The sequence below is a fragment of the Plecotus auritus genome (assembly GCF_963455305.1).
Source record: "Plecotus auritus genome assembly, chromosome: 9".
In the NCBI taxonomy this organism is placed as follows: Eukaryota; Metazoa; Chordata; class Mammalia; order Chiroptera; family Vespertilionidae; genus Plecotus; species Plecotus auritus.
The window spans coordinates 114,267,303-114,293,759 of NC_137783.1; the positions used below are offsets into that span (position 1 = coordinate 114,267,303).

At 37.2% G+C, this 26,457-nt stretch overlaps 3 protein-coding genes across 3 annotated transcripts in view; 1 reads left to right on the forward strand and 2 right to left on the reverse strand.

The window, feature by feature from the left end:
- Nucleotides 1-26,457, forward strand: part of LOC308233679 (olfactory receptor 52E8-like) — a gene marked incomplete at both ends in the record, with an annotated part of 54,526 nt that overhangs the window by 22,657 nt on the left and 5,412 nt on the right. The gene's annotated exons all lie outside the window — the stretch shown is intronic.
- On the reverse strand, nt 1,483-2,421 carry LOC308233392 (olfactory receptor 52E8; the record flags this gene model as incomplete). Its single annotated transcript, XM_080640322.1, has 1 exon — nt 1,483-2,421. One exon carries the CDS (start codon nt 2,419-2,421, stop codon nt 1,483-1,485), a length of 939 nt encoding a protein of 312 aa, XP_080496448.1.
- LOC308257754 (olfactory receptor 52E8-like) lies at nt 17,917-18,858 on the reverse strand (the record flags this gene model as incomplete). Its single annotated transcript, XM_080687836.1, has 1 exon — nt 17,917-18,858. The coding sequence occupies one exon, from the start codon at nt 18,856-18,858 to the stop codon at nt 17,917-17,919; it is 942 nt and encodes a 313-aa protein (XP_080543962.1).

Genomic DNA, 26,457 nt, shown 5'->3' on the forward strand with positions numbered 1-26,457 from the left:
TTTTTTCTTACTGTGATTATTTCATCCAAAGTCTCAAGTTGCTGTAAAATGTTATTAATTTTCACAGCTACTTATATCTGAATATTATATTATTTTTGCTTGTAAAGGGACTAATAGCTAAGCTCCTTTGTTGCCTATTTTGATGATTAAAGCTTTCTTACTGTATCTAGAGTCAAGAGTCTTTGACTATACTGGCTAGTTTGACTTAATTAATTTGTCTGATGTCTGTTTATTAGATTTTGGTCTATTAGATTTTCCAAATACAAAAAGTAATAACTAAAGTCTATGGATATTTTAAGCAAATATGATATACAAATATCTATGCTGTCTTATTTACAATATTTTGCTAGATGTAACTACAAGATTTAGAAGGCAATTGCTAATTTTTTAGAAGGCAATATCTATATTTTCTTGACAGGAAGTAGAAATTCTATGCTCATAAATGGAAAAAATAAGAAGTTTTAGGTTAATTAAAAGAGATAACATAACTTTGACAGACTATCTTGTATGTAGTTTCAAATACCAATTCCTTAAAGGACTAGGTCAGTAATTTCCATATGATTATTTTAGAAAGTGAAAACAAGTCAAATATATTTCTAGTTTTATGCAGATATCTTCAATATATTGTCCCAGTATTTGGAATATTTATTGAATATCATTACAATGTTTTTAAAATGTTCTAAATATAAATTAATATACAATCCTATAGCATAAGTTTCTTATGACATGGGATTCTGTATTTTCATCTGCCTATCATTAATATTCATTTAATGAATATATATTTTATAATTATGCACAATTATTCCCTGCTCTATTTATTTTGTTTCTAAATGTATGCCTTCTTCTCTTTTTGTAGGTGCCAGGAGCCAAAATCTGGATCATAATTTGTTATGAATAATCTTCTGATCCACACTTTACTTGTATGAAAATACAAATATTAAGAGTAACCACATCATAGAATTCACATACAAAATAGATGTGCTAAATCAGCAAATTATTTAGAACATATATGCTAATGAGTTAAATAATGTCATTGTTATTAGTTTGAGAATTCTGGCACCAAAATTACCTACAACCCTGAACAAATTTCCTTCTGCTACTTTCATATTTCCTTTGGTGATTCAGAAAGTGGACCAATTTAAAAACGACCCTATTTAATAACAAACCTCCTACTAACAGCTGGATCTTCAGATCAATTATATAACAATTATATAATTATATATATAACAACTAAATATCAAGTTTTCATTTGAAAAGCTGTGACTGTAATAACTACATTATAAGGCAATCTTGATTATCAATATAAACATAAACCTTTCCAAAAGATGCGAACCTTAAAATCATGAAATTATCATCAATAAATTCATTACTATCCTTAAACTCAAAGGATTATATGCCTTTGCTCCCTCCCTCCCTTTAAACCACTTCTAATGAGCATATAGAGAAAATATGAACAATAAAACATTCTAAGACTACCAATATTTAACCATTTTTTAAAAAAATCCTCAAAACTCGCTCCCTAATCTGTTTGGTCCGGACCCCATAGATTACAGGATTGAGGGCTGGTGGAACAACAACGTATAGATTGGCTAAGAGAATATGGACATATTGGGGAATATTGTGGCCAAAGCGGTGTGTCAAGAAAGAGAAAAAGGCAGGTGTGAAAAAGGCTAAGATAACACCAATATGGGATCCACAGGTGTTGAGGGCTTTGAGTCGAGCCTCCCAGGAAGGCAAGCAAAAGACTGCGTAGAGGATCCTGGCATAGGAGAGAATAATTAGGAGCACATCCAATAATAAGAGAGAAATGTTGCCAAGGCCAAACGTTATATTCAGTTTGATGCTGGCACAGGCCAAACGGGCAATGCCCATGTGCTCACAGTAGGTATGAGGGATGATATGATGCCCACAGAAGGGCAGCCTCAGGAGGAGAAACACTAGCGGGGCCACCATGTACAGGCTCCGCAGAATGGAAATGCCTGCAATAATGCTGATGACTTTACTGGTGAGGATCATGGTATATCGAAGGGGTTTACAAATGGCAATGTAGCGGTCAAAGGCCATGGCCACCAACACAATGCTCTCCATAGCAGTGAAGAAGTGGATGAAGAACATCTGGGAAAGGCAGCTTTCAAAAGATATGTTCCTGAGGTTGAACCAGAAAATTCCCAGCATTTTGGGGATGGTGGCTGTGGACAGGCCCAGGTCGATGGTGTCCAACATGGCCAGGAAGTAGTACATGGGCTCATGGAGACTATGCTCAGTCTGGATCACGAACAGGACAGCAGCATTCCCCAGGAGGGCAACAAGATACACAAAGAGAAAGGGGAATCCAATCCAGACATGCATGTCCTCTAGCCCTGGGATGCCCAGCAAAAGGAATGAGGAAGGATGGAACCGGGTGTCATTAGGCATACACATCTTTCCTGCCACTGTTGTTGATTCTGCATATTGGTGTTAGATGTCATCTTCCCATGAAGGATGCTTGCTCCACTTCTTTTCCAGTCTCCTGGTAAAATTCAAAATAACTATAATATTCATTTTCTCTCATTCAGTGTTATTAAAACTATTCTGCCATCCTTACCTGGACATCAGATGGCTCCAGAAATCAAGCCAGTCCCACTCTTCCTCAGATCATTCCCATTCATAAAAGGTTGAACAAGAAGAGAGAGGAGAATACCCATGAAGTTGACATTCAAGGTACAGAGTAGAAATAATAAAGGGCTTTGTTTTTTTGTATTTTCTGGTGTTACATACATTGTATTTAATGTATATGAAATATAATTTAGCATATGAAATCCAACACATTCTTTTATTGAGGAACTTGAGGACCATTTATATATGTATTTGAAGACCATTTATCTATGTATTATATATACATATACTAGAGGCCCAGTGCACAAAATTTGTGCACTGGGGGAGGGAGGTCCCTCAGCCCAGCTTGCGCCCTCTCACATTCCGGGGACCACCCCCCCCAAACTGGTTGTTCCACCAGTCATTCAGCCATTTGGGTTTTTTATGTAGGATATGCATATATTTTACTGTGCCTATATCTTTGACTATTTGATCCTGAAATCAGAGGTTACAAATTTACTGCATCACACATACAAATTCTCAGAAAACAATGTTTCTTAAATGACTGAGTCAGAGAAAAGTCATAACAACATCTAGCATACACCAGATGATTAATAACATAGTTTCCATCTTAACTAGATATTCCAAAAGCCATCTTCATCCAAAATATTTTGGATCATGAATAAAGACAAGAAATGAAGACATGTTGCACAGGGGCTTTTAAAGTTAGGGCAAACTTTGATTTACCAATATAAAATATTCTAAATTGAAATGGTCTCATTTTCCATTGAACAAACAAAAATTTAAATTAATTTAAGAAGCTGTCTCGGGAAGTGTAATTGGGGTTACTTAAAGAGTTTTGCATTTTTTTTAGCTCCCATATTCAAGTCCATCTAACTCACTTATACATGGAAAAGGAGGTATCACCTTGGACACCCTTCAGATTAGAGTTTAGTAAAGCTGTCCTCTATCTCAGTTTTGATGTTTTCCTGAATGTCTTCTTTAAGTACTAAATGAAAAAGGAATTTGTTAAATGGTTCTTTATATAGTAACTAGCTTGAGTAGCAAAATCCTGGATTTATTTATCCTGAGTTCATATTTTAAGACAATCAAGAAAGAGGAAGTTATTTATTGGCTAACTTCCTAAATTGAAGCAATTTTGAAAACAGTGTGGAAATGATAGTGTATGGGGCCAGTTGCCTGGAAATTGGGGGAGTTCATATTTGAGTAGTACCCATCAGAGACAGATGCACAGAAAAAGCCTCCTTTAATACACAATAGGACCAGCCTGTAGCAAAAGTGGACCATCTGGGGCTTATTAGGAGTAGCAGAAAGAAGGGATAATTTGAGAAATTAGGTAGAAATTCAGATAGAAAATTTGAATAAGACTTGGCCAATACTCACAATGTGATGAGGGTGATATAAAGATGAAATTTTAAAAAAATGTTGCATAATGGTAGAAAAATACAGAAAATACTGTGGGTATGGATTAGCACAAAATAAACTTTATGTAGGATATAACATGGATAAAAAACAACTATATTTTACAAAGAAGCATAAGAAGTTTATTGCAGCTAGAAACGCACGTGTTTTAAAAACAGGAACTAAAATTATCATGGGCCCTACCTTGAAGGGTGAGTTCATAGGTTTGTCCTCTAAGAGTTGGACTCTGTGACCTGTGCAACCTTCTCTAGATTCTGGAGATTAATGACTCTATCTTTCAGTGAAAACTGTCTGGGTCACTCAAATAACCTAGAGCAGTGCTTGGCAAACTGCGGCTCTGTTGACTAATAAGTTTGCCGACCACTGCTAGGGAAAAACACTTAAAAAACATTTTAATAATGTACTAATGTCTTTAACCTGAAGTCAAAACTTCTGGGTAAGGGTAATGCTTTAGCAGTGGTCGGCAAACTCATTAGTCAACAGAGTGGCAAACCACGGCTCGCGAGCTGCAGTTAGCGACCACTGACCTAGAGCATGTGGTGGTAGAATTATTACGGTTTTATCCACAGAAGAAAGCTCTTTCCTATTCTCACCTCTGAATTTCCAGGAGTATTACACAGAATCGTTCAGTTACCAATGAGCAAACCAACCAGTTACTTACTCATTTCATAAGTAAAAACCAATCTATCCCATCAATATAGATGTATACAACCTCAGATCTTTGCCAGGTTCAATGATGAGACTGGGCCCCAGCTCCTCCTCTTTGAGACCATGGTTTCTAATGTTCTGTAATGAACTTATATCAGACAGCTGTTATCTCAGTTCTGCATCATGATGGTACTCCACTATAGTCCACACCTCCACTTCACCTACCCCAATGTACATTAGCACCATTTCAAGTCCTCTAACTGATAAAGATAACAAGAAGAGATTCTTTATACCAGGGGTTTGCATCAGGGTTGATTGTTCTCCCCTTGGGTATATTTAGCAATGTCAGGAAACATTTTTTATTATCACAACTTGAAGGAAGTGTTACTGATGTCTAGATGCCAGGGATGTTGTTAAACATCCTACAATGCACAGAGCACCCCTCCCCCCCCAAAAAAAAAACAAAAACCACAAACAGAGAATAATCTGACCCACAATGTAAGTAATACCAAGATTGAAAACCCTGCCCTACACCTCTTCATCTTATCTCTGCCTAATTCACAGTTCCATGGCATACTGGTATGCTACTAGGAAATGACCTGAACTAGTTACGTGTTATCTTATTTCTCAGTTAACTTTTTACCTTGGTCTTGAGGCCTAATAAAATAAAACAATACAAAATATAAAAAACTTTATTAGTAGTCACAGTTATGCTTCATAATTTATTCAGTCAATTTCTCTGTTCAAAAACGTACCTGCTTATCTCATTTACTAGGCCTGAAAATGTGTTAGGTGCAGGAAAAGCATAGTCATTGGCCTCTTGGTGTTGTACCTGGCATAAAGTTGAAAAAAAAATAGCTGAACTGATGTAGAATTTTCTTCTGTATCTCACCTGCTGTTGTATGTGTGGGACTATGCATGTGAATATATGTAGCCATGAAAATTTATGGTATAAAATTTGTAATGCCCAAAGCTTGTCTGTGTATTCTTTTTATCCTTTTTTCAATGCTGTGTTACACACTTATTTTTCTTCCCTCACTCTATCTAACTTCGCATGAACTCATTCCCAATTTTCCACAACCCTAACCATGAATAACAGTCTTACCTTGCTTTCCAAATGTCTCTGAGAGGACAGAGTTTGAAAATATAATCTGACCTCTCTCTGGGTCCACTCCTTCCTGGCAAGGAATAGGCATTTATATTGGTGCAGTGGCCCTGCTTCCAGTGGGATGGGGACTGTAGTCTCCCCAAGTTCCTGAAATAGACTAAGTAATATTCACTGGAGAGTTCTTCCTCCCTACACTGGCACTATGGGGCAAGAGTCACCTGCTGTTTATTTTTTCTAATGACAATGTAGCTTTTCTGCTTTCCTAATTAAAAACCCAAATTCCTGATTAACATTTAAATTCCTGATTAAAATGATTATCTGCCTTCTTCAATGACATGTCCCATCAGTCTTCCCTCTTTGTTCTACATCATCTCTGTCATAGCCTAAATTTGATATGCCTATTATTCCTTTGCCCTACTCCTCAAGAACTATTCAGGTGAAAGACCAAATAAAGCAACAAAAATGGGATGTGATAAACCAAGATTCTAGAGATAGGAAAGCTCAATAAGGTGAGCAAACTTCTTACTCATGATTACCCCACCAGTTGTTTAATGATTATATGAGCAAAGAAAGAGGCTAATCACCAGGACATAGAGAAACCACTCAGACACAAGGAACCTTGCAAAGTTTAGCTCCAGATAAGAGTCTTAGTTGAGCCTAGGCCCAGACATATAAGTAAAGAGACTAGCTTTGGATCATCTACCCCACATGTTGCAGTCTCTAAATTATTTAAATCGGTTTCATCATTAGAGCTATCCCAACTGAGATTCTGTTTTGTAGAAAAAAATGAGTCTTCCCTGGCGTGCTTTTTCTGAATTCCTGACTTATAGAATCTGTAAACATAATAAAATACTTGATTTGTTGTTTTATACACTGTTAAGTTTTGAAATTTCTTATACGAAAGAATAGAAAACCAAGAGAAAATTTTCTACCTTAAATTAGGTTCCATTTTAATGAACCCAAAACATGTGCCATTTGTTTGAAAGCCATGCATAGAGAAAAAGACTGATGGACCTGGATGAAAATGAAGATGAGGGTGGAAGAAAAATGGGAAAGATGGAATTAATAGCTTAAGTAAAGGGGATAGTTTTTTACATAGAGATAGCAAGTTTGGCCAAACCCTTGCCTTCAGTAACATGGAAAATAGAAAACATTTATAATGAACTGGATTTAACTAAAGTGATTTCCACGCAGAATGTTAGAAGTGTCAAATGGTTTCTTTTATTGATGTATAAGAAAAATCGGATAGAATGAAATTAGTGAAAATGGGATTATTCCATTTTTAAATAATGTCTATAGGTAATATAAAGTACCCAGGATTTGCTGATTTGTTGTTGTTTTTTGGTTTTGTTTTTTTTTATCGAGTCTATTTTTATTCTCACTATCTCCTCACTGCTAAACACTATCAGAATAAAAAAAATAGCTCCAAGACAAAGATTAAATTAAAAGTATGTGTAAAATCTTTGTTAAGATCTCAAAGACTTAAATTAGTTTCTCATACATCATTTCTGACAGATTAAAAACACTTTCAAAGTTTTAAGGAAATGCTTCACAGACTTTCTTTATTAAGCTCTAAATCTGCTAAGAACCTTTTTTTTTCATTGCTGACACTTACAGATGTCCCCCATTCCCCCATCACCCTTTGCCAACCTCCACCCAGCCCTCATACCTTTCTCTGGCTTTCACCACACTGTTGTCTGTGTTTATGGGCTATACCTACATGTATATGTTCTTTGGCTAATCTCTTCACCTTCTTTTATCCAGTCCTACCCACTCCCATCCCCTCTGGCATTTGTCAACCTGTTCCATGTATTCATGTCTCTGGTTCTATTTTGTCAGTTTATTTAGGTATTACCACTACAGAGGACTGACAAAAGATCTAAGGTAGAGAAGAACTTATCGTGAAGGGAATTCTAGTCAATGGGACAGATTTATAAATTGATAAATAAGAAACCCACAAAATTTTAAGAGAAATTATATTAGCTTGGGATGAAAGGGACCAAAACAGTACAAAATTCCTTTTGACAGACAGAAAGAAAACTAATAAAAATTATCTAGGTGCCAGTAAGAGCTACTTTTTGTTGTTGTTGTTAATCCTCACCTGAGGATATTTTTCCATTGATTTTTAGGGAGAGTGGAAGAGAGAGGGAAAGACAGAGAGAAACATCCATGTGAGAGAAACTCATCTATTGGTTGCCTTTTGCACAAGCCCCGACCAGGGACCAGGCTGGGGAGGAGCCTGCAACCAAGGTACATGCCCTTGACCAGAATACTAATAAAACCAGGGACCGCTCTATCCACGAAGCCAAACCGGCTAGGGCAACAAGAGATACTTTTTATCGAAAAGAAGTATGACTCGGCCCTAGTTGGTTTGGTTCTGTGGATAGAGCATCAGCCTGTGGGCTGAAGGATCCCGGTTTGATTCCAGTCAAGGGCACATGCTCGATTCCCAATAGGGGGCATGCAGGAGGCAGCTCGTCAATGATTCTCTCTCATCATTGATGTTTCTATCTCTCCCTCTCCCTTCATCTCTGAAATCAATTAAAATATTTTTTAAAAAATAAGTATGACTCAGATGGTGGAATCAAGAGCCCAGAGAGCAGAACCAAGTGCACTAAGTCATTACTTCCAGAGTACTACCCAATAAACTGAAAATATATGGCAATTTCTATGGACCAGTGATTACTGTGTCCCTCCCATTTTCCATTTATTGAGTTGGAATGTCTAGTGTGCTTATCTTGTGCCTCTTTCATTATTATATGTGGGGGTGTGTAAGGCAAGATAATTTCCACATGAATTCACAGGTCTCCATACAAGGATGAATCACACCCAATGTACCAAACATGAAAAGTGTCATTGTATCAGGAACTAACATGGGATAGTGTACCTTCAGACTAGGCATGATACCAAAATGGGATAGGTAATTCTGTCCAAATGTTTGTTTTGTGTGAGGTAGAAATGTAAATAATTGTGGCCAGAGGTTGTCAGAAAGTAGACCGTGATCTTTTTTAATATTTTGAATTGTTAGAAAATACATATAACATACAATTTACCATTAGTGACATTTAGAACACACACATGTTGCTGCCATCACTAGTTCCAGAGCATTTTCAACACTTCAGAAGAAAACCCTGTACCCATGAAAGAGCATGTGCACATTCTTCCCTTTCCCCAGGGCCTAGGAACTACCAGTATGAATTTTTCTATTCTGGGTATCATACTGTGTGTAGCCTTTTATATCTGTGTGTAGCCTTTTATATCTGGATTATTTTACTTTCTATAATGTTTCAAGGTTCACACATGTTTTAGTATGTGACAGTACTTCATTATTTTTTGTAGCTTAACATAATTCAGTCATACGGTTATATGACATGTTGCTTAACCGTCTTCAATTTATTTGGGTTGCTTCCATCTTTTACCTATTGTGAGTAGTGCTATTATAGACATTAGCATAGAAGTTTTTGCTTGGACACCTGTTTTCAATTCTTCTGAGTGTATACACATCTAGGTGCGGAATTGCTGAGTCATATGTAATTCTAAATTTGAGTTTTAGTTGAACCACAAAGTTGGTATCCACAGCACCTGAACTATTTTCCATTCCAACCAAAAATGTATGAGGAATCCCGTTTCTTTACATCCTGATCAACAACTACTTGTCTTTTAAAAATTAGTATTATAGCTATTAGTGTGTGTGTACAATGACATACCATGCATTTGGCTTGCATTTTACTAATGACTAATGATATTAAGCACATTTTCCATGAGCATGTTGGCCATTTATATATCTTCTCTACAGAAATGTCTATTTAAGTTCTTTTCCCATTTTTGATCAAATTGTTTTCATTTTTCTTGCTTACTTGTAAGAGTTGTTTATATATTCTGGATAGCCTTATGATTTGCAAAATTTTTTCTCCCATTCTACAGATTTTATTTTCACTCTCTTGGTGGTGTCATTTGAAGCACAAACATTTTTAATTTTGACCAAGTTCAATTTATCCATTTTTCTCTTGTTTCTTATATTTTGGGTACTATAGCTAAGAAACTATTGCCTACCACTGAAACTAATATAAGATTGTACGTCAACTATAATTGAAAAAATTTTAAATTATTAAAAGTAAAAGAAACCATTGCCAAATTTAAGATCATAAAGATTCACTTCTTTGTATTCTAAGATTTTCATAGTTGTTCTTATATTTAGGTCTTTAGTTCATTTTGAGTTCAGTTTTTTTAATGTGATGTGAGGTAAAAGTCCAACTCCATTTGTTTTTCATGTGGATATCTGGTTGCCCCAGCACCATTTTTAAAGAGACTGTTTTGCCCCATTGAATTATCCTGGTCATAGATATTTACCCTTAAATGCTTGAATTTATTTCTTGAATATCAACTCTATTTCATTTATCTATATATTCATCCTTATGCAGGCACTACATTGTATTAATTACCATAGCTTTGTAGGAAGTGTGAGTCTTTCAACTTTTTTCTTTCTTGAGATTAATTGACTATATGGAACCTCTCACAATATGAATTTTAAGATCTAAGTTTTCATTTTTGCAGAAAACGTTGTTGGAATTTTAATAGCAATTGCATTCTATTTAGATTGCTTTGAAGAATATTGCCATCTTAACAATATTAAGTTTTTAATCTATGGACACAGAATATATTTCAATTTACTTAGTTCTTTCATTTCTTTCAACAATGATTTTCAGTTTTTATTGTGCAAATTTTGAATGTCCTTGTTTAAATGTGTTTCTGGGTATGTTATTCTTTTGATGCTATTGTAGAGTGGATTGTTCTCTTAATTTACCTTTTGTTTTCTCATTGCCAGTGTATAGAAATGCATTGATTTTCATTTGTTTCTCTTGTCTCCTATAACTTTGCTGAATATTTTATATATGAGTATAAATGAACATAAATGTGTTCATTTATATGCTGAATATTTTATATATGAGTATAAATGAACATGAATATGTTCATTTATTCTAATAATTTTTGTGAGTATATAAATTTATGTCATCAGCAAATACAATTAGTTTTACTATTTCATTTCTTATTCCTTTTTCTTGCTTAATTGCTCTGGCTAGAAATTCAGCACTATGTTAGACAAGAAAAAGCCATCATGGAAATGGAAGTTCCCTACCAATGAGAATGTCATAGCACATTCAAATGGACAAGCTACTTCTCTGCAGGTTCCAACCACTTAACTCTGAGCAACAAACTTTTTAAAAACCTCTTTCTACAAATGTCAGTAGAACAAAATATTAAGGGTAAAAAAAAAAGAATAGTAGGCATGAAAGCAGGCATTCTTGTCCTATTGTTAATCTGAGGGGAAAACCATTCAGTCTTTTATCTCATTGAATATAATGTTATCTGTGAGTTTTTCATAAATGTCCTTTGTAGAGAAGTTCTTTCCTATTCCTAACTTTCTGAGAATTTTATTATAAAACAGTGGCCTTTGTTATTTAAAACAAAGTGGCCCTATGCACAGATTTGTGAACATTGAAATGGAATCTGGTGAGGGTGAATCAGATTTGGGGCCAACAGGGCCCCAGCATCAACCTAACCTACCAGTTAGAACATCTGCCCCCTGGTGGTCATTGTGCATCATAGCTACCGGTCAAATGGTTGAACCGATAAATGGTTGCTTAGGCTTTTATATATATATAGACTAGAAGACCCCACGGGGGTCCTCGACCTGGCCTGCGGCCTCTCACAATCTGGGACCCCTAGGGGGATGTCAGATGGCTGGTTTCAGCCCGATCCCTGCAGGCCTGATCCAGACAAGAGGGAGCCCAATCCTGTGCATTGAGCGCCTGTCCCCTGGTGGTCAGTGCCCGTCACAGCAACCAGTCAACAGGTCTTTCAGTTGTTCGGTCACTTAGGCTTTTATATATATAGATAATTGACACTCTACTCATCAATAAATGTGAGTCTGATTTCTCTCTCTTTGAATTTGGAGCAGCATATGACTGCTGGAATCAATAGAGTATGTTGAAGGCAGTGCTATATAACTTCACAGAATTGATTTTAATAGACAATTAACTTCAATCTTATACTGATGGGAAGACCACTTCTTGGGACCTTTGTAAGAGGTTGATTCTAAGATCACCCTACTAGAAAAGTTACAGGTAAGTTCCCTGCATAAGAATCCCAGGTGATCCTGTATTTCTACTATTATAGCCTAGAACAGGGGTGGGCAAACTTTTTGACTCGAGGGCCACAATGGGTTCTTAAACTGGACCGGAGGGCCGGAACAAAAGCATGGATGGAGTGTTTGTGTGAACTAATATAAATTCAAAGTAAACATCATTACATAAAAGGGTACGGTCTTTTTTTTTTATTTCAGTAGTTTTATTCATTTCAAACATTTTAACAAGAAGAATGTAAACACTAATTATTATAATTTGAAACTTCAAAAAATGGAGGAATCATAGCACAATAACATACCTTATATTGAAGATGGCAAAGGCAAAATAAAATTGCCTAACAAAGGAAAGGTACAAAAGCCTTTCAAATTAAACTTAAATATAATAAAATAATTTAAAACTAAAACAAATAGAAAAGAACAAAATGTGTAAACAGTAAATTAAACATTTTCTTTAGTGCAACTTCCATATTATGCCCGGGACGTAGATGTAGATGGCAATGTAGACTGGGTTGAAAGGTTTTTGGTCTTTAAAACATCAACTTCAGTGGGAACAGTGTTGTTGGTCTCCTTTTTTAGCTAATGCATCAAAGTCTGGAGTTAGTTTTGTTGTGGCTATTCTCAGGATAGATCTGAGGTGTTCGTCAGTTAAGCTGGATCTGTGAGGGGCTTTGTTGATGTTCATGACGCTAAATGTCTGCTCACAAACATAGGTTGACCCAAACAGCACCAGTATCTTCTGTGCCATCCTCCGGATGTTTGGAAAAGTGGCTTCATTAAGTGAAGCATAAAAGTCTCTTAGTTCAAGAGAGCTGAATTTCTCCTTTAGGACAAAGTCAGACTGAAGATCGATGAGTTTCAGTTGCACCTCTCTGGTGCTGTTTCGGGGTTTTGTGACAAAGGACAGGCCACCAGTTGAAGTGACTGGTCAATTTTTTCAACATCAGAAAACCGACGACAGAATTCTGCATGCAGGTCATCCAGTGATTTGCTGTATTTCTTCACGTTTTGGATGGTCTCCTTCTGTGTGGCTAGTGTGGCAAAATAAGTGAAGACTTTGAAATTTGTCTGGAAAAGAAAATCAGCTTTAAAGGCTTTCACATTAGTGTACATGTCATGTACATACTGATCTTTTCCCTGTAGCTTCACGTTTAGCTCATTCAAATGTGAAAATATATCTACAGCAAATGCAAAGTCACACAGCCAATTCTTGTCACTCAGCTCAGTAAATTCGTCAGACTTCCCCTTTAATTTCAAAAATGCACCAATCTCTTCTTTGAGCTCCCACACTCGTTGGAAAACTTTGCCCAAACTCAACCAGCGGACACGAGAGTGGTAAAGAAAGTCGTGGTGATCCGCATCAGTTTCCTCCAGAAACTTAATAAACTGACGGTGCTGAAGTCCCTCTGCTCGAATGAAATTAACAAGCTTTACGACTGGATTAACAACATAATTAAGTTGTAATATAGACTTGCACAATGATTCCTGGTGAATAATACAGTGAAGAAAAATAACATCTTGGTTAGGGTTCTCCTCTTTCACTTTATCCTGAATTCTTTTTAGCAGTCCAACATTTTTTCCAGTTAAATTTGGAGATCCATCTGTCGTGACATTAGCAAGTTTACTCCATGGTAGCTTCATTTTCTCAGTGACAGTAGACACCCGGTCATACAAGTCCTCTCCCCGTGTTTTTCCTTTCAGTGGCTCCATGGCTAAAAACTCCTCTGTAATTTCAAAATGGTCACTAATCCCTCGGATAAAAATTAAGAGCTGAGCAGTGTCCTTTACGTCATTACTTTCATCCAATGCTAGTGAATAAAACTTAAAGAACTCTGCCTTACTATTTAACTTGCTGGCCAAGTCTTCATCAATCAGTTCCACTCGACGAGTCACTGTCCTGCGCGATAAGCTGAGTTTTTCAAACTTGCCTTTGCTCTCTGGACACAAGAGACCTGCTGTCTCTATCATACATTCTTTCAAAAACTCACCTTCAGAGAGAGGTTTGCTAGCTTTTGCTAATTTGAATGATAGCATAAAACTTGCTTTGGTAGTTGTCTCTTGAATTGCAGTTTGTCTATGAAAGACATTTTGCTGAGCCTGTAATTTAGCCTCTGTGCAGTAGCCTCCCGTTCTTGAGATGACTGCTTGCTAGCATAGTTGCCATGCTTTGTGGCAAGGTGACAGCTGAGATTGTACTCTTTGAAGACTGCAAGTGTTTCCTGGCATATCAGACATACCGGTATTGATCGGACTTCAGTGAAAAAATATTTTGTTGTCCACTCCCTCTTAAACACTCGGCATTCACTGCCCACTTCCCTTTTCTTTGGTCCACTCATGTTTAATATTGGGCTAAAACCAACAGTACCGTTCTCTTATTAAATTCTTTACTAAAATAAGACAGTAAAGTATAAAAACAAGTGATTAAATTTGCTCTACTATAACATTTTTGGTCTTCTAAAAAATATATATATAACAAAATCATCTGAAAAAGTTCAGACATGGGACAGAGGCACACCCTGACCATAGAGAACAGTCCCTTTCCTCCATAGGAAACCTGTGTATCTTTCACACAGGCCCTTTGTTTATGGTAACACACATAGCTGCACATTGCTGTGTCTTCCAGACACACATGTATGGGAGGTGCTAGGGCAGTGCAAAACATGGGTAACCAGTAGTTACCACTAGCACTTCCGTTACTGGCAAAAAACAGCCGCAGTGCACATAGTGTGAAAGAGCCCATTATCAATGTCAGATTGCATCCACTGGACTCTATAAAAACAACCAAGTGCCACTTTTAAATGCCCATCACAACAGTTTTTCTTATTAAAAGCTGGAAATGGCAGGATATTTATATATATACCCCTACTGTGACAGCCTGGCAGAGCATTACAAAGGAGAAAACCCAGCATCTGGTGATGTCCATAAGTACAAGACTTCAGGCTGTCATTACCAGGAAAGGGTTTCATCCAAGTATTAGATATGAACATTTGATTTTCAGTTTTTCATGTGTCCAATTACTTCTGAAACCCTGAAATTAAGCGATTTTGTAATAAAATCTTTAGTTCATCACATTTCTATACAATCTTTTTGTTCAACCCACTGAATTAGGGTTCGTTCACACTAGCCGTGCTGCCGTTGCAGTGTGGTGCAGTACTGCAATGCAGCGCAGCTAGGGTTAATGCAGGGTACACAGGTTTCCATCATGTTTGCGTTGATGCTAATGTGCAGTGGTGCATGTTAACACAAATGCCCTGTAGCACGCATTTTTACAGGTGCAAGGGGGAGAAGCAAACGCAGCGCAAAATGCATTTGTTTTGCCGCTAACACATGCGGTTAGTGGCCACAGTAGCTTTACTGATACCGCATCCGTATCAGCAAAAAAATGCAGCCTCAGCATGGCTAGTGTGACATGTCCACAGCATGGCTAGTGTGACATTTTCCCTGCTGCGCACATCTGCAGTGGGAAAAAAAAAACTGCAGTGGATACAAGCCCTAAAAGCTGAAAGTCTTTGTTGTTTTATTAACAAGTCATTGTAATGTACAGAATGTGGGGACAGGAAAAAATTGTGTTTGAGTAGAGCTCTTAATCTTACCTCAGAAAGGCTCTGATACTGTGCTCTCCAGGGGCGTGTCTCCCTACATCACCACGATAACGTGTCTACGCATTCCCAGGGTGATGTCAGGAGACGTGTCCGCGGGCATTACAAGGAGCCTCTGGAAGATTGAGAGGTTGTTCCTTCTACTGAATGGGCGGATATAAATCTGCCCGCTCAGAAGAAGGAGCTGTGGCCGTGTTTCCCGACGTTGCCATGTTAACACTGCTGCTGGTGAAGGAGCGGAGGGGAGAGCAAGAGAACCCTCTGCTCTTTCGGCTCCACGGGCCAGATAGAACAGCCGAACGGGCCGGATCCGGCCCACGGGCCGTAGTTTGCCCACGGCTGGCCTAGAAGCAAGACATGACAGAAAGAAACCATCCTAGAAATGAGTTGTACAATCCACTTCTAGCCACCAGTCATTTGGATCACTTACAGCAATTTGAGTGATTATATCTGAGGTCCTAAACATTGTGAAGCAGAGAAGAGCAGTCCCTTTTTACCTTCTTTAAATTTCTAGTCAATGAAATCTATGAAATGAATTAACTGATTATCTTTTAAGACTCTAAACTTAGGAAATTTATTAAATAATGATAAATAACCAAACCACTTAAGTTTAAGTGGAATCACATGAGACAAGGAAAGTGAAATTCACATAGAAGCAATATTTGACAAGATATCAGCCATATTTTTATAAAAGTAATGAAAGACATATAACTTTATTCTTAAAAAGCTACAGATTTCAATAATAATGATATTTTTAAAAAATAAATAGCACATTAAGTAAACTTGTTAAAAATCAAAGACAAAAGTAATTAAAAGCTTCAAGCTAGATAAGACACATTAGCTTTGGAAAATCTCATAACAAAACCATAAAGCATGACACAAAAATGTTGAAAATACACCATAAAGAAAAGAATACCATCTTCACCATGGTTCCCTAGAAAGGTTCTGAGATGGAGATGTTATATAGATTTATCCAAAAGTACTCTAGAGATGTAAACTTTTAAAGAAGTTATAATTGCACAGAGAGCTGATTTTAATATGCACATGTTTAGTGATGAATTATAAAGAGCATCTTTATTTACTTATTGACTAATTATTTATATGTTTTTAAAAAAGCATATTTTGTCTATATTTTATTTTCTTTATTGATTAAGGTGTTACATATGTGTCCTTATCCCACCATTGCCCTCCACCCCTCCCCCTGCTCATGCTCTCACCCCCCTAGTGTCTGTGTCCATTGGTTATGCTTATATGCATGCATACAAGTCCTTTGGTTGATCTCTTCCCCTTCCCTCCACCTCCCATGCCTTCCCTCTAATTGATGTTTCTCTGTCTCTGGATCTTTTTTTGTTCATCAGTTTACGTTATTCATTATATTCCACAAATGAGTGAGATCATGTGATATTTATCTTTCTCCAACTGACTTATTGTCTATTTTTAATTGGGTAATTTGTCTAAGTTTATAATTAAATTATGATTCTTTACATATTTTGATACAAATCATTTATCATACACATGATATGAAAATATTTTCTCACAGACTGTGGCTTGCTTTTTCATTTTATTATTAGTATCTTTGAAAGAAAATATACTTTAATTTTAGTGAAGTACAATTAATCATTTAATAATACTTTTGCCATTGTCTTATCTATATAATCTTGTACCAAGGCTCTTGTCTTTAGTTCTCTGATGGATTGTAGGTTAATTTTCTCTATGGTGGAAAGTAAGGGTCTAAATTCATCTTTTTTCATAAAGACACTAAATTGTTCCAATTCAATATTATCATTAATGTACATATTATTAACATTAAACATAAAACCTACAATTCAAAGATAATTAATGTTATTGGTCTCAATATTTTTCTTTGTCTTCCTTTTTTCTACTTGGTTAGATATAAGAAAATCTAATTTTGCCAGTGGTCTAGATCCAGCATCTAGAAGGGTTCAGGAACCTGGAGAAGGTGCTGTGCATAAATTAAATAAGAGTCCAGAGATGAAACATAATTTTGAAAGGCATTTGGGGAGTCAGAGGAGCTTAGCTAAAGGAACTAAGTTCTCCTTGTCTCAGGATCCCTTGCTTTTTATTAACACAAATTGTCCTAAGGCAAGGTAGATATACACTTCAAAGGCCAGGGTTTAGTACACAAATCCATGGTCAGATTGGGAAACTACCTCTGTTTGTTCAGGTGTTTAGCCAGGAGGAGGCAATAACATGTAGATTAAGATGTCCTTAGCTGTCTGGCAGCAAGCAATCATTTTATGCATCCTTTTCAGGTTTGGGGAAATGGCCTCAGCCATTCCCAGATGATTCAGCCCTGCTGACATGCTGGAATTGGCTTCCGGCATAATTTTACAGTACACAAAACATGAATTCTATTTAAATCTTTCAAGATCTCTGACTGTTTATTTATCTGTCTTGAATAAAATTCTCAGCACTCGCTCCCTAATCTGCTTGGTCCGAACCCCATAGATTACAGGATTGAGAGCTGGTGGAACAACTACGTATAGATTGGCTAAGAGAATATGGACATATTGGGGAATATTGTGGCCAAAGCGGTGTGTCAAGAAAGAGAAAAAGGCAGGTGTGAAAAAGGCTAAGATAACACCAATATGGGATCCACAGGTGTTGAGGGCTTTGAGTCGAGCCTCCCAGGAAGGCAGGCAAAAGACTGCGTAGAGGATCCTGGCATAGGAGAGAATAATTAGGAGCACATCCAATAATAGGATGGAAATATCACCAAGGCCAAACATTATATTCAGTTTGATGCTGGCACAGGCCAAACGGGCAATGCCCATGTGCTCACAGTAGGTATGAGGGATGATATGATGCCCACAGAAGGGCAGCCTCAGGAGGAGAAACACCAGCGGGGCCACCATGCACAGGCTCCGCAGAATGGAAATGCCTGCAATAATGCTGATGACTTTACTGGTGAGGATCATGGTATATCGAAGGGGTTTACAAATGGCAATGTAGCGGTCAAAGGCCATGGCCACCAACACAATGCTCTCCATAGCAGTGAAGAAGTGGATGAAGAACATCTGGGAAAGGCAGCTTTCAAAAGATATTTTCCTGAGGTTGAACCAGAAAATTCCCAGCATTTTGGGGATGGTGGCTGTGGACAGGCCCAGGTCGATGGTGTCCAACATGGCCAGGAAGTAGTACATGGGCTCATGGAGACTATGCTCAGTCTGGATCACGAACAGGACAGCAGTATTCCCCAGGAGGGCAACAAGATACACAAAGAGAAAGGGGAATCCAATCCAGACATGCATGTCCTCTAGCCCTGGGATGCCCAGCAAAAGGAATGAGGAAGGATGGAACTGGGTGTCATTAGGCATACACATCCTTCCTGCCACTGTTAGTTGCTGTGCATATCAGAGACAATTATGGACTTCCCATTAGTGATTCCTGCTCCTCATCCATATGCCCAGATTCCTGAAAAAAACAAAACAAAACAAAAAACACACACACACACACACACACACACACATACACACACACAAAAGAACAGTTTAATCTCTTTTTGTTCCTATTCAAAAATTATGTTAAATAAAGATTTTCATCAATGCCACTGTTATATACTTCAAAATTGTTGGGGGACTAACTCTTATATGTTCTGATCACACACAAAAAAAATGACAATTATGTGATGTGATAGAAATAATCACTAAAACTATGGTAGCAATCATATTGTAATATAGTAATTTATCAAATCAATATGTTCTATAACTGGAACTTACATACTGTTATGTGTCAGTTATATCTCCATTCTTTTAAAAAGGGAAGGAGCCCTGGTTGGGTGGCTAAGTTTGTTGGAGTATTGTTCATGCACCAGAAAGGTTGTAGGTTAAATTCCAGGTCAGGACACATACCTAGGTTGAATGTTCAATCCCTGTGGTATGTATGGGAGGCAATCGATCAATGTTTGTCTCTCACATCACATCTCTTTCTCTCTCTCTCTCTCTCTCTCTCTCTCTCTCTCTCTCTCTCTCTCTCCCCCTCCCTCTCTTCCTTCCTTCCTTTCTCTCTAAAATCTATAAACATATCCTCAGGTGAGGATTTTTAGAAGTTTTTTAAAAGGATTGGATTACATAGACTCCTCATGTTCTGCCAGCTTCTCCTGAGCATCATATGGTATCAGGAATAAAGCCATCCTGCTCTGCTACCACTTTTCCTAATTTAAAAAGAAGTCTGCTATAAAGAACACCAAAGAATATCCTCTGCATAATGGAAATGTTAACTCTGAAGGATAGCCAGAAAAAAAAGAGGAAAGATTAATTTCACAGTCTATGTATCTGAGAGTATCCCACATATTTTTGCTTAATGTGCATGAAGATTCCTTTGGTATCAGTAATCTGAACTATTTCCCTATCAGGGAACCTAAAACCCCCAAAATGTGGAATGCATATTACTATGTGCATGTGTGTATGTATTTATGCATTTTATGTGTGTTGTAAATACTGGATGGTCTGGTTCTTAGATAGTAATAAACCATTTATCTTTGTTTATTCCTATGCCTGAAAAAAGTTCTGCCACATAAAAGTTCTCGATTTTAAAAGTTCAAAAATAGATGAATTGATAAAGAAAAGACGTGACAGCAAGTAATTTCAATGTCATATTTTATAAAATAAAGAACTTAGTTCATGTCGTAATTTGTTTCTGAAAAACAAATCACCGATCAGATTTAGAAAATGGATAATAACAAGAGGAGATACTTGACAAAGAATATTTTGCACTTATGATGAAACATGAATTGAGAGATTAATTTAATCTAGATGAGCCTATAATTTAGATGGAGTATAACTAATCACACCCTGTAAAAAAAAGTGTCCAGATATAAGTCAGCTGGGGGAGGGAAGACTCAATATTCTGGGCTAGGCAAAATCCAAATATATCTCTACCTTTTCTTCATGGGGAGAAGGCAAAAGCACTTAAGATATTCTAAAATTTAGTTCCCATGTTTTTATGGATGTCTTCCTCATAGTAACATAGAAGGAGGAATTATCAAGTGATTTTGTGTGATAGTACTCATCCATAATATGTGGACATTCTGAGCTTACTTATAGAAAATTAAACATTTGAAGCAAACAGGGAGAAGTTCATTGCTGTATAATTTATATGATAAAAACTAGTCATAAAAGAAGATGTGGAAGTGATTGATTGTGATGTGTGAAATTAGGCAGAAAGCTTTGATTCAAATTTAATAATACTTGGATGTTGGGGGAAGTCAGAGTTCAGAGCCTCCCATCAGAGATAAATGCATCTGAAAGTAAGTGCATCCTACTTTAAACTCATGCCAAGGCAAATGCCTTTCTAACTGTGCCTATTGGAAACCTATGAAGAGTAGCAAAAATGAGAGATAATTTTACAGTTTGGAAAATTCTCAGGAAATACATATTCTGTATATGCCTGTGTGTGTGTGTGTGTGTGTGTGTGTGTGTGTGTGTGTGTGTGTAAGTTTGGACTGCGAGGGTCGGAGAGGAGACAGCTGAAGTTCTTAATTTTGTAATGTAAAAATGTCGAAGATAGTATTCTGCCTTTCAGTAGAGGAGAATATATAAGTTAAGTGGAGAGGTGATCCCTCTATATACTAGCATAGGTTTGGCAATTTGAATATAATTTTGAATAAACTTGTCACATATCCTCAAGGATATGACTGAGCAGTAAGAAAGATAAAATTCTAAAGATGAAATTTGAAAATTGTATTGCAAGTGCTATGTAGAGGTATGTGCAGAATGTTGTAGGTAAGAAGGTGAGTCAAGAAAAATTCCAGGGAAGAGGTTAGGATAATGCAAAGACTCACAGAATAATTGTTTATACAAAGAAGGAAGAAAATTGTATTCTAGGTGGAGTGAAGAGCTAGGACAAAGTGAAAATAAAAGCACAGTGACAAGTCAAGACATAAAAAGGGAATCTGTCATCCTCTTGATAACCTCATTCAGAAATTCAATAAATAGATGACCAGGTTCTTGTCTGGTGTCTTGGTCACTCTTGGTGCTTCATACAGCAGAAACATTAAAAAAATATATAGCTACATCCCAAGAAAAGCAACTCATTCCATTTATTTCTATGGATTTTCTAGGAGGGCTTGAAAACTGGAGCTTCCTTCCTCTCTGAGAGAAAAATAATTTCCAGTCGGCAAACAATTTTAAAGAAACCATCACTAATCATTCTATAATGCATACTGATCTATTTTTCCAATATATATTCATACATCGCCCATTCTCTGCTGAATTCAAAAATAAGACTGGATCCCAACCCTTCATTTGACCTCCTACCTCTTAAGTGCTACATGGGATTATATCCAGCTATCCAGCAGTCATTTCCTCAATGTGGAATCTTCTTACTCTACCCTATTCCACCAACCTCCACTAAATACCCATATTTCCATTTCTTGCAACTGATGATCACAAGGAGAAGACATAACATTCACTTTCTTTCTCATCAGGTTAGCCTGTAGTCTCCTGGCCATCCTGCCATCCCTTGCTCATATGCTTCAGCATTATAACCCTAAGTCTTATTTTTTGTTTGTTTTTTATTGTTGTTGATTTTAAAGACAAGAAGGGAGGGGGAGAGAGAGAAACATTAACATAAGAGAGAAGCATTGATTGGCTCCCCGCTCATCCATTCCCCCACCCCCACAGGCATCCCATCAGGGATCGAACCACAACCTTAGTATGTGTCCTGAACAGGAATCGAACCCACCTTTTGGTGTACGGGATGATTCTCCAACCAATTGAGCCACACCACCAGGGCTAGGTCTTATTTTCACAAAGTCTATCCTTCAGAGTCATGCTTCATGATTCACTTATTCATGAATTTATTACTCAAAGCATTTATTGATTCCCTTTACTATACCTAACACAGTTATGGAGAATAGAGAAAACCAGTCCTTGCCCTCTTGTTATTCACATCTGTGCACCTGCATACAGGGTCAGAAACAATCCCTACATTGATAAAGGATATTTTGGTGCATCTCCTTCCATATCAGCTTTCACCCTTTCATTTTGTGTGTGAGATTATATAAACTCATAGATATAAGTACACGTAGGTAAAAGTGTAGCTTCAGAGCTTATGAGTGTGCATCCTCTCTTCACCTTGTTTTCCTTATTTTCACTTTTTCTCCACACTATTTTGGTATAAGCATACACCCTTTTGCTATTTTTACAATCTAACCATAATGTTACTTACCTTGGTCTTTAAATAGCTAAGAAAACTTCCTCGCATTTTCTTGGGGCCTGTCATTTGTTATGCTGAATAGAAGGTATTTATATATATTTTTTACAACTCCATTCCCCCTGGGATGGTAATTAATAGTATCTTAAAGATACAGTCCCAGATGACTGTCATTATTTAACCTATCTGGAAGCTCTCAGGAAATTCCCTCTCACAGGGTTGTTAACATAAAAACATTCAAACTTGTAAAGAATTTTTGTGAGTTTATTTGAGCCAAGCTATAGACAATTGCTGGGAAGCACAATCTCAACATATTGAGATAATGCTCTGGAGAATGGCAGTTCTTCACCTTGTTTTATACATTACAATCAAAGAAGGAGACAAAAGTGGGTTACATGAAATCCATTGGTGATAGATTAGGGAGGCAGGAGAAAGCAAAGCAGGGAAACCTCTGGGATTGGGTAAAAAGTGAAATAATGGACACATGCTTCTTTTACTTAAGTGGGTGCAGGATTGTTAATAGTCAACAATTAACAAGATTACAATAACAATGAAGGAATTTATGGTCCCTGTCCTGGCGCCCAGGTGTATTTGGCTGTGCCCTGAGGAGTCTGGAAAAAAGGAAGTTACAAGTTACCCAGATATTTCACAAGGGTGTTATCTTAGATGCAAAAAGACAATAGGCTCACTTAAGGTAAAGAGTGACCTTTGCCAGGAAATATACTGGTCTAGGACATAACTTCCCACTATAAACTGCTTTTAGTTAAAGTTTTAACTTCAGACCATCCCTGGTGGTTACTTTAGGTCTTTGAATTTGCAAAACTGCCATGTAGGCCTTCCCTGAGCTAGTCAGGTTAGCATATGGCCTTTCTTTAGTCCATAGAGTGCATCTTTATTTGACCTGACTCAAACTCACTCACTGTGAAAGACCTTTTCCCTGGGCTATTAGTCAAAACAATCAATAGAAATTGTTTAACATTGTAGTTTCTTGAAACTAACAAGAGACTGACCAAAAAACTTAAAAGGTGAAATTGAGGAATTAATCGACCACACAGAGTTTTTCCAAACTCTGAAATATTACTAAACTAGAAAGCCACACACATGTAAATGACTATGCATGGTCCTAGTGAAGATCTGAGAAATCCCTAATTTGTCACCTCTGGCTAACTGGAGTTAATAATATTAAAATACAGAATGTGGCTCATTCTGTCAGAAAATATATGGCCAATTCAAAAAGTAATTTCACATGTACAGTGGGGTTTGTTGTTATGTTGCAGATTGTACATTTTTAAATTTATTTTTTATTGTTTGACAGCATTACAGATGCCCCTCATTTCCCTCCCTTTGCCCCCTCCACCCTGCCCCCACCCCACCCCAGGCTTTCACCACACTGTTGTCTGTGTCCATAGGATATGCATATCTACATTAATAAAAGAGAAAGATGCAAATTGACCATACCTTTGCAACACCCACCAGCCAATCAAAAGTGAGTATGCAAATTAAACCAACAAATATGGGGGGTCAATTTGCATACACAGGTGCCATGCAGCCGCTCAGGAACTCTGGGCAGTGTGGGAAGGTGTAAAGGCGGCTCCAGGCCAGAGCAAAGGCAGTGCAGGCAGCCAGGGGAAGGAAGGCCCATTCTTTTTTCTTTTTTTTTTTTTTAATATATTTTATTGATTTTTTTACAGAGAGGAAGGGAGAGGGATAGAGATTTAGAAACATCGATGAGAGCGAAACATCAATCAGCTGCCTCCTGCACACCCACCACTGGGGATGTGCCCACAACCAAGGTACATGCCCTTGACCGGAATCGAACCTGGGACCCTTCAGTCTGCAGGCTGACACTCTATCCACTGAGCCAAACTGGTCAGGGCAGGAAGGCCCATTCTTGCATGAATCTTCATGCATCGGGCCTCTAGTATGCATATAAGTTTTTTTTACCATATTTTAGTAAGAAAACTATAGGGAAAAAATCTCTATGAATATAAATAAAAAAATTCTCAACAAAATACTAGCAAACCAAATCCAACAGTATATTAAGAAAGATTATGCACCATGACCAAGTGTGATTAAGCCCAGGAACACAAGGTTTGTTCAAGATAAGAGAATCAATGGATGCATTATACAACGTTAATAAAATGAAGGAAAATACACATGATCCTCTCAATAGGTGCAAAAAAATTTTGACAAAATCTTGAGCTAGCTGGTTCCTCAGTGGTTAGAGCACCTGCCCAAGGATTGAAGGGTCCCAGATTCGATTCTGGTCAAGGGCACATACCTCAGTTGCAGGCTTAATCTGGGCCCCAGGTCAGGGCGCCTGCAGGAGGCAAACAATCAATGTGTCTCTCTTGTTGTGGCAAATGACTCAGGAGAAGCGACAGCCAGCAACAGAGGAATCAGGGAAGTAAAACCTATGTTACGAAGCGCTGCTAGTTCAGGGAACTTTGATCCAAGCCTGAACTGACAATGTGGAGAGGTTTTGATATATATCTCTTCTTGTGGCAGGCCCCTCGGGGTGAGCTTTGCAGCTCTGCCCAAGTCAGTTAGAATGGGGAAGTAAGATTACTGTTTAACTAGATACTGATCTAGGCTGTAAGCCCCCAAAGTTGCCCCTCTATTTTCTTTCTCACTCTCACATCAATGTTTCTCTCCCTTCCTTCCACTCTCTCTAAAAATCAATGGAAAAAAATATCCTCAGGTGAGGATTAAAAAACTTTGACAAAATGTAGCATCATTTTATGATAAAAACACTCAACAAATTAGGAATATTAACATAGTAAGGAGCATTTATGGGTAAAAAATACAGCTCATATCAAATTTAATATGACTGAAAACTTTCTTCCTAATATCACAGACAGGAAAAGAATGTCTGCTTTCACCTCTGATATTTACCATTGTGCTGAAAGTGCTAGCCAGGCAAGAGAAAGTCATTCAAATTAGTAAGGAAGAAGTAAACTATCTCTATTTGTGGGTGCACAATCTTATATACAGAAAATTATAAAGAATACACAAAAAGCTATTAGAGCTAATAAAAAAATTCAACAAAATTACACAATACAAGATCAACATACAGAAATTAGTTGTATTTCTATATACCAGCAATAATCAATCTGAAAAGGAAATTGAGAAAACAATTTTATTTACAACAGCATCAAAAATAATAAAATATTTGGGAATAAAGTTAACCAAGAAAGTGCAAGGTTTGTACACTAAAAGCTACAAAACACTGCTCAAGGAAATGTTAAAAGGCCTAAAAAAAAATGGAAAGTCATCCTGTATTCATGGATTAGAAGACTCAATGCTGGTGACAACTCTTCCCAAAGTGATCTATATACTCAATGCAATCCTTATCAAAATTCCAATGTCCTTTTCTGCAGAAAAGTAAAAACTGATTCTAAAATTCATATGGAATATCAAGGGGCTCTGGATAACCAAAACAACCTTGAAAATGAAAAATAAAGTTGGAACACCAGCACTTCCTTATTTCAAAGCTTATTACAAAGCTGTAGCATTCAAAAAAAAGTATACTGACAAAGCAATAGGCTTTCAGTGAATGGAATAAGATTGTGACTTGAAAAATAAATCCATACGCTTATGGTCATTTGTTTTTTGATAAGGGTGCCATGACCTTTCAATGGGGAAAAGAATAGTATCCTCAAAATGGTGCTAGGGCACCTGTATATCCACATAACAAAAATAATGTTGGCCCTAGCCGGTTTAGCTCAGTGGATAGAGCATCGGCCTGCAACCAAAGGGTCCTGGGT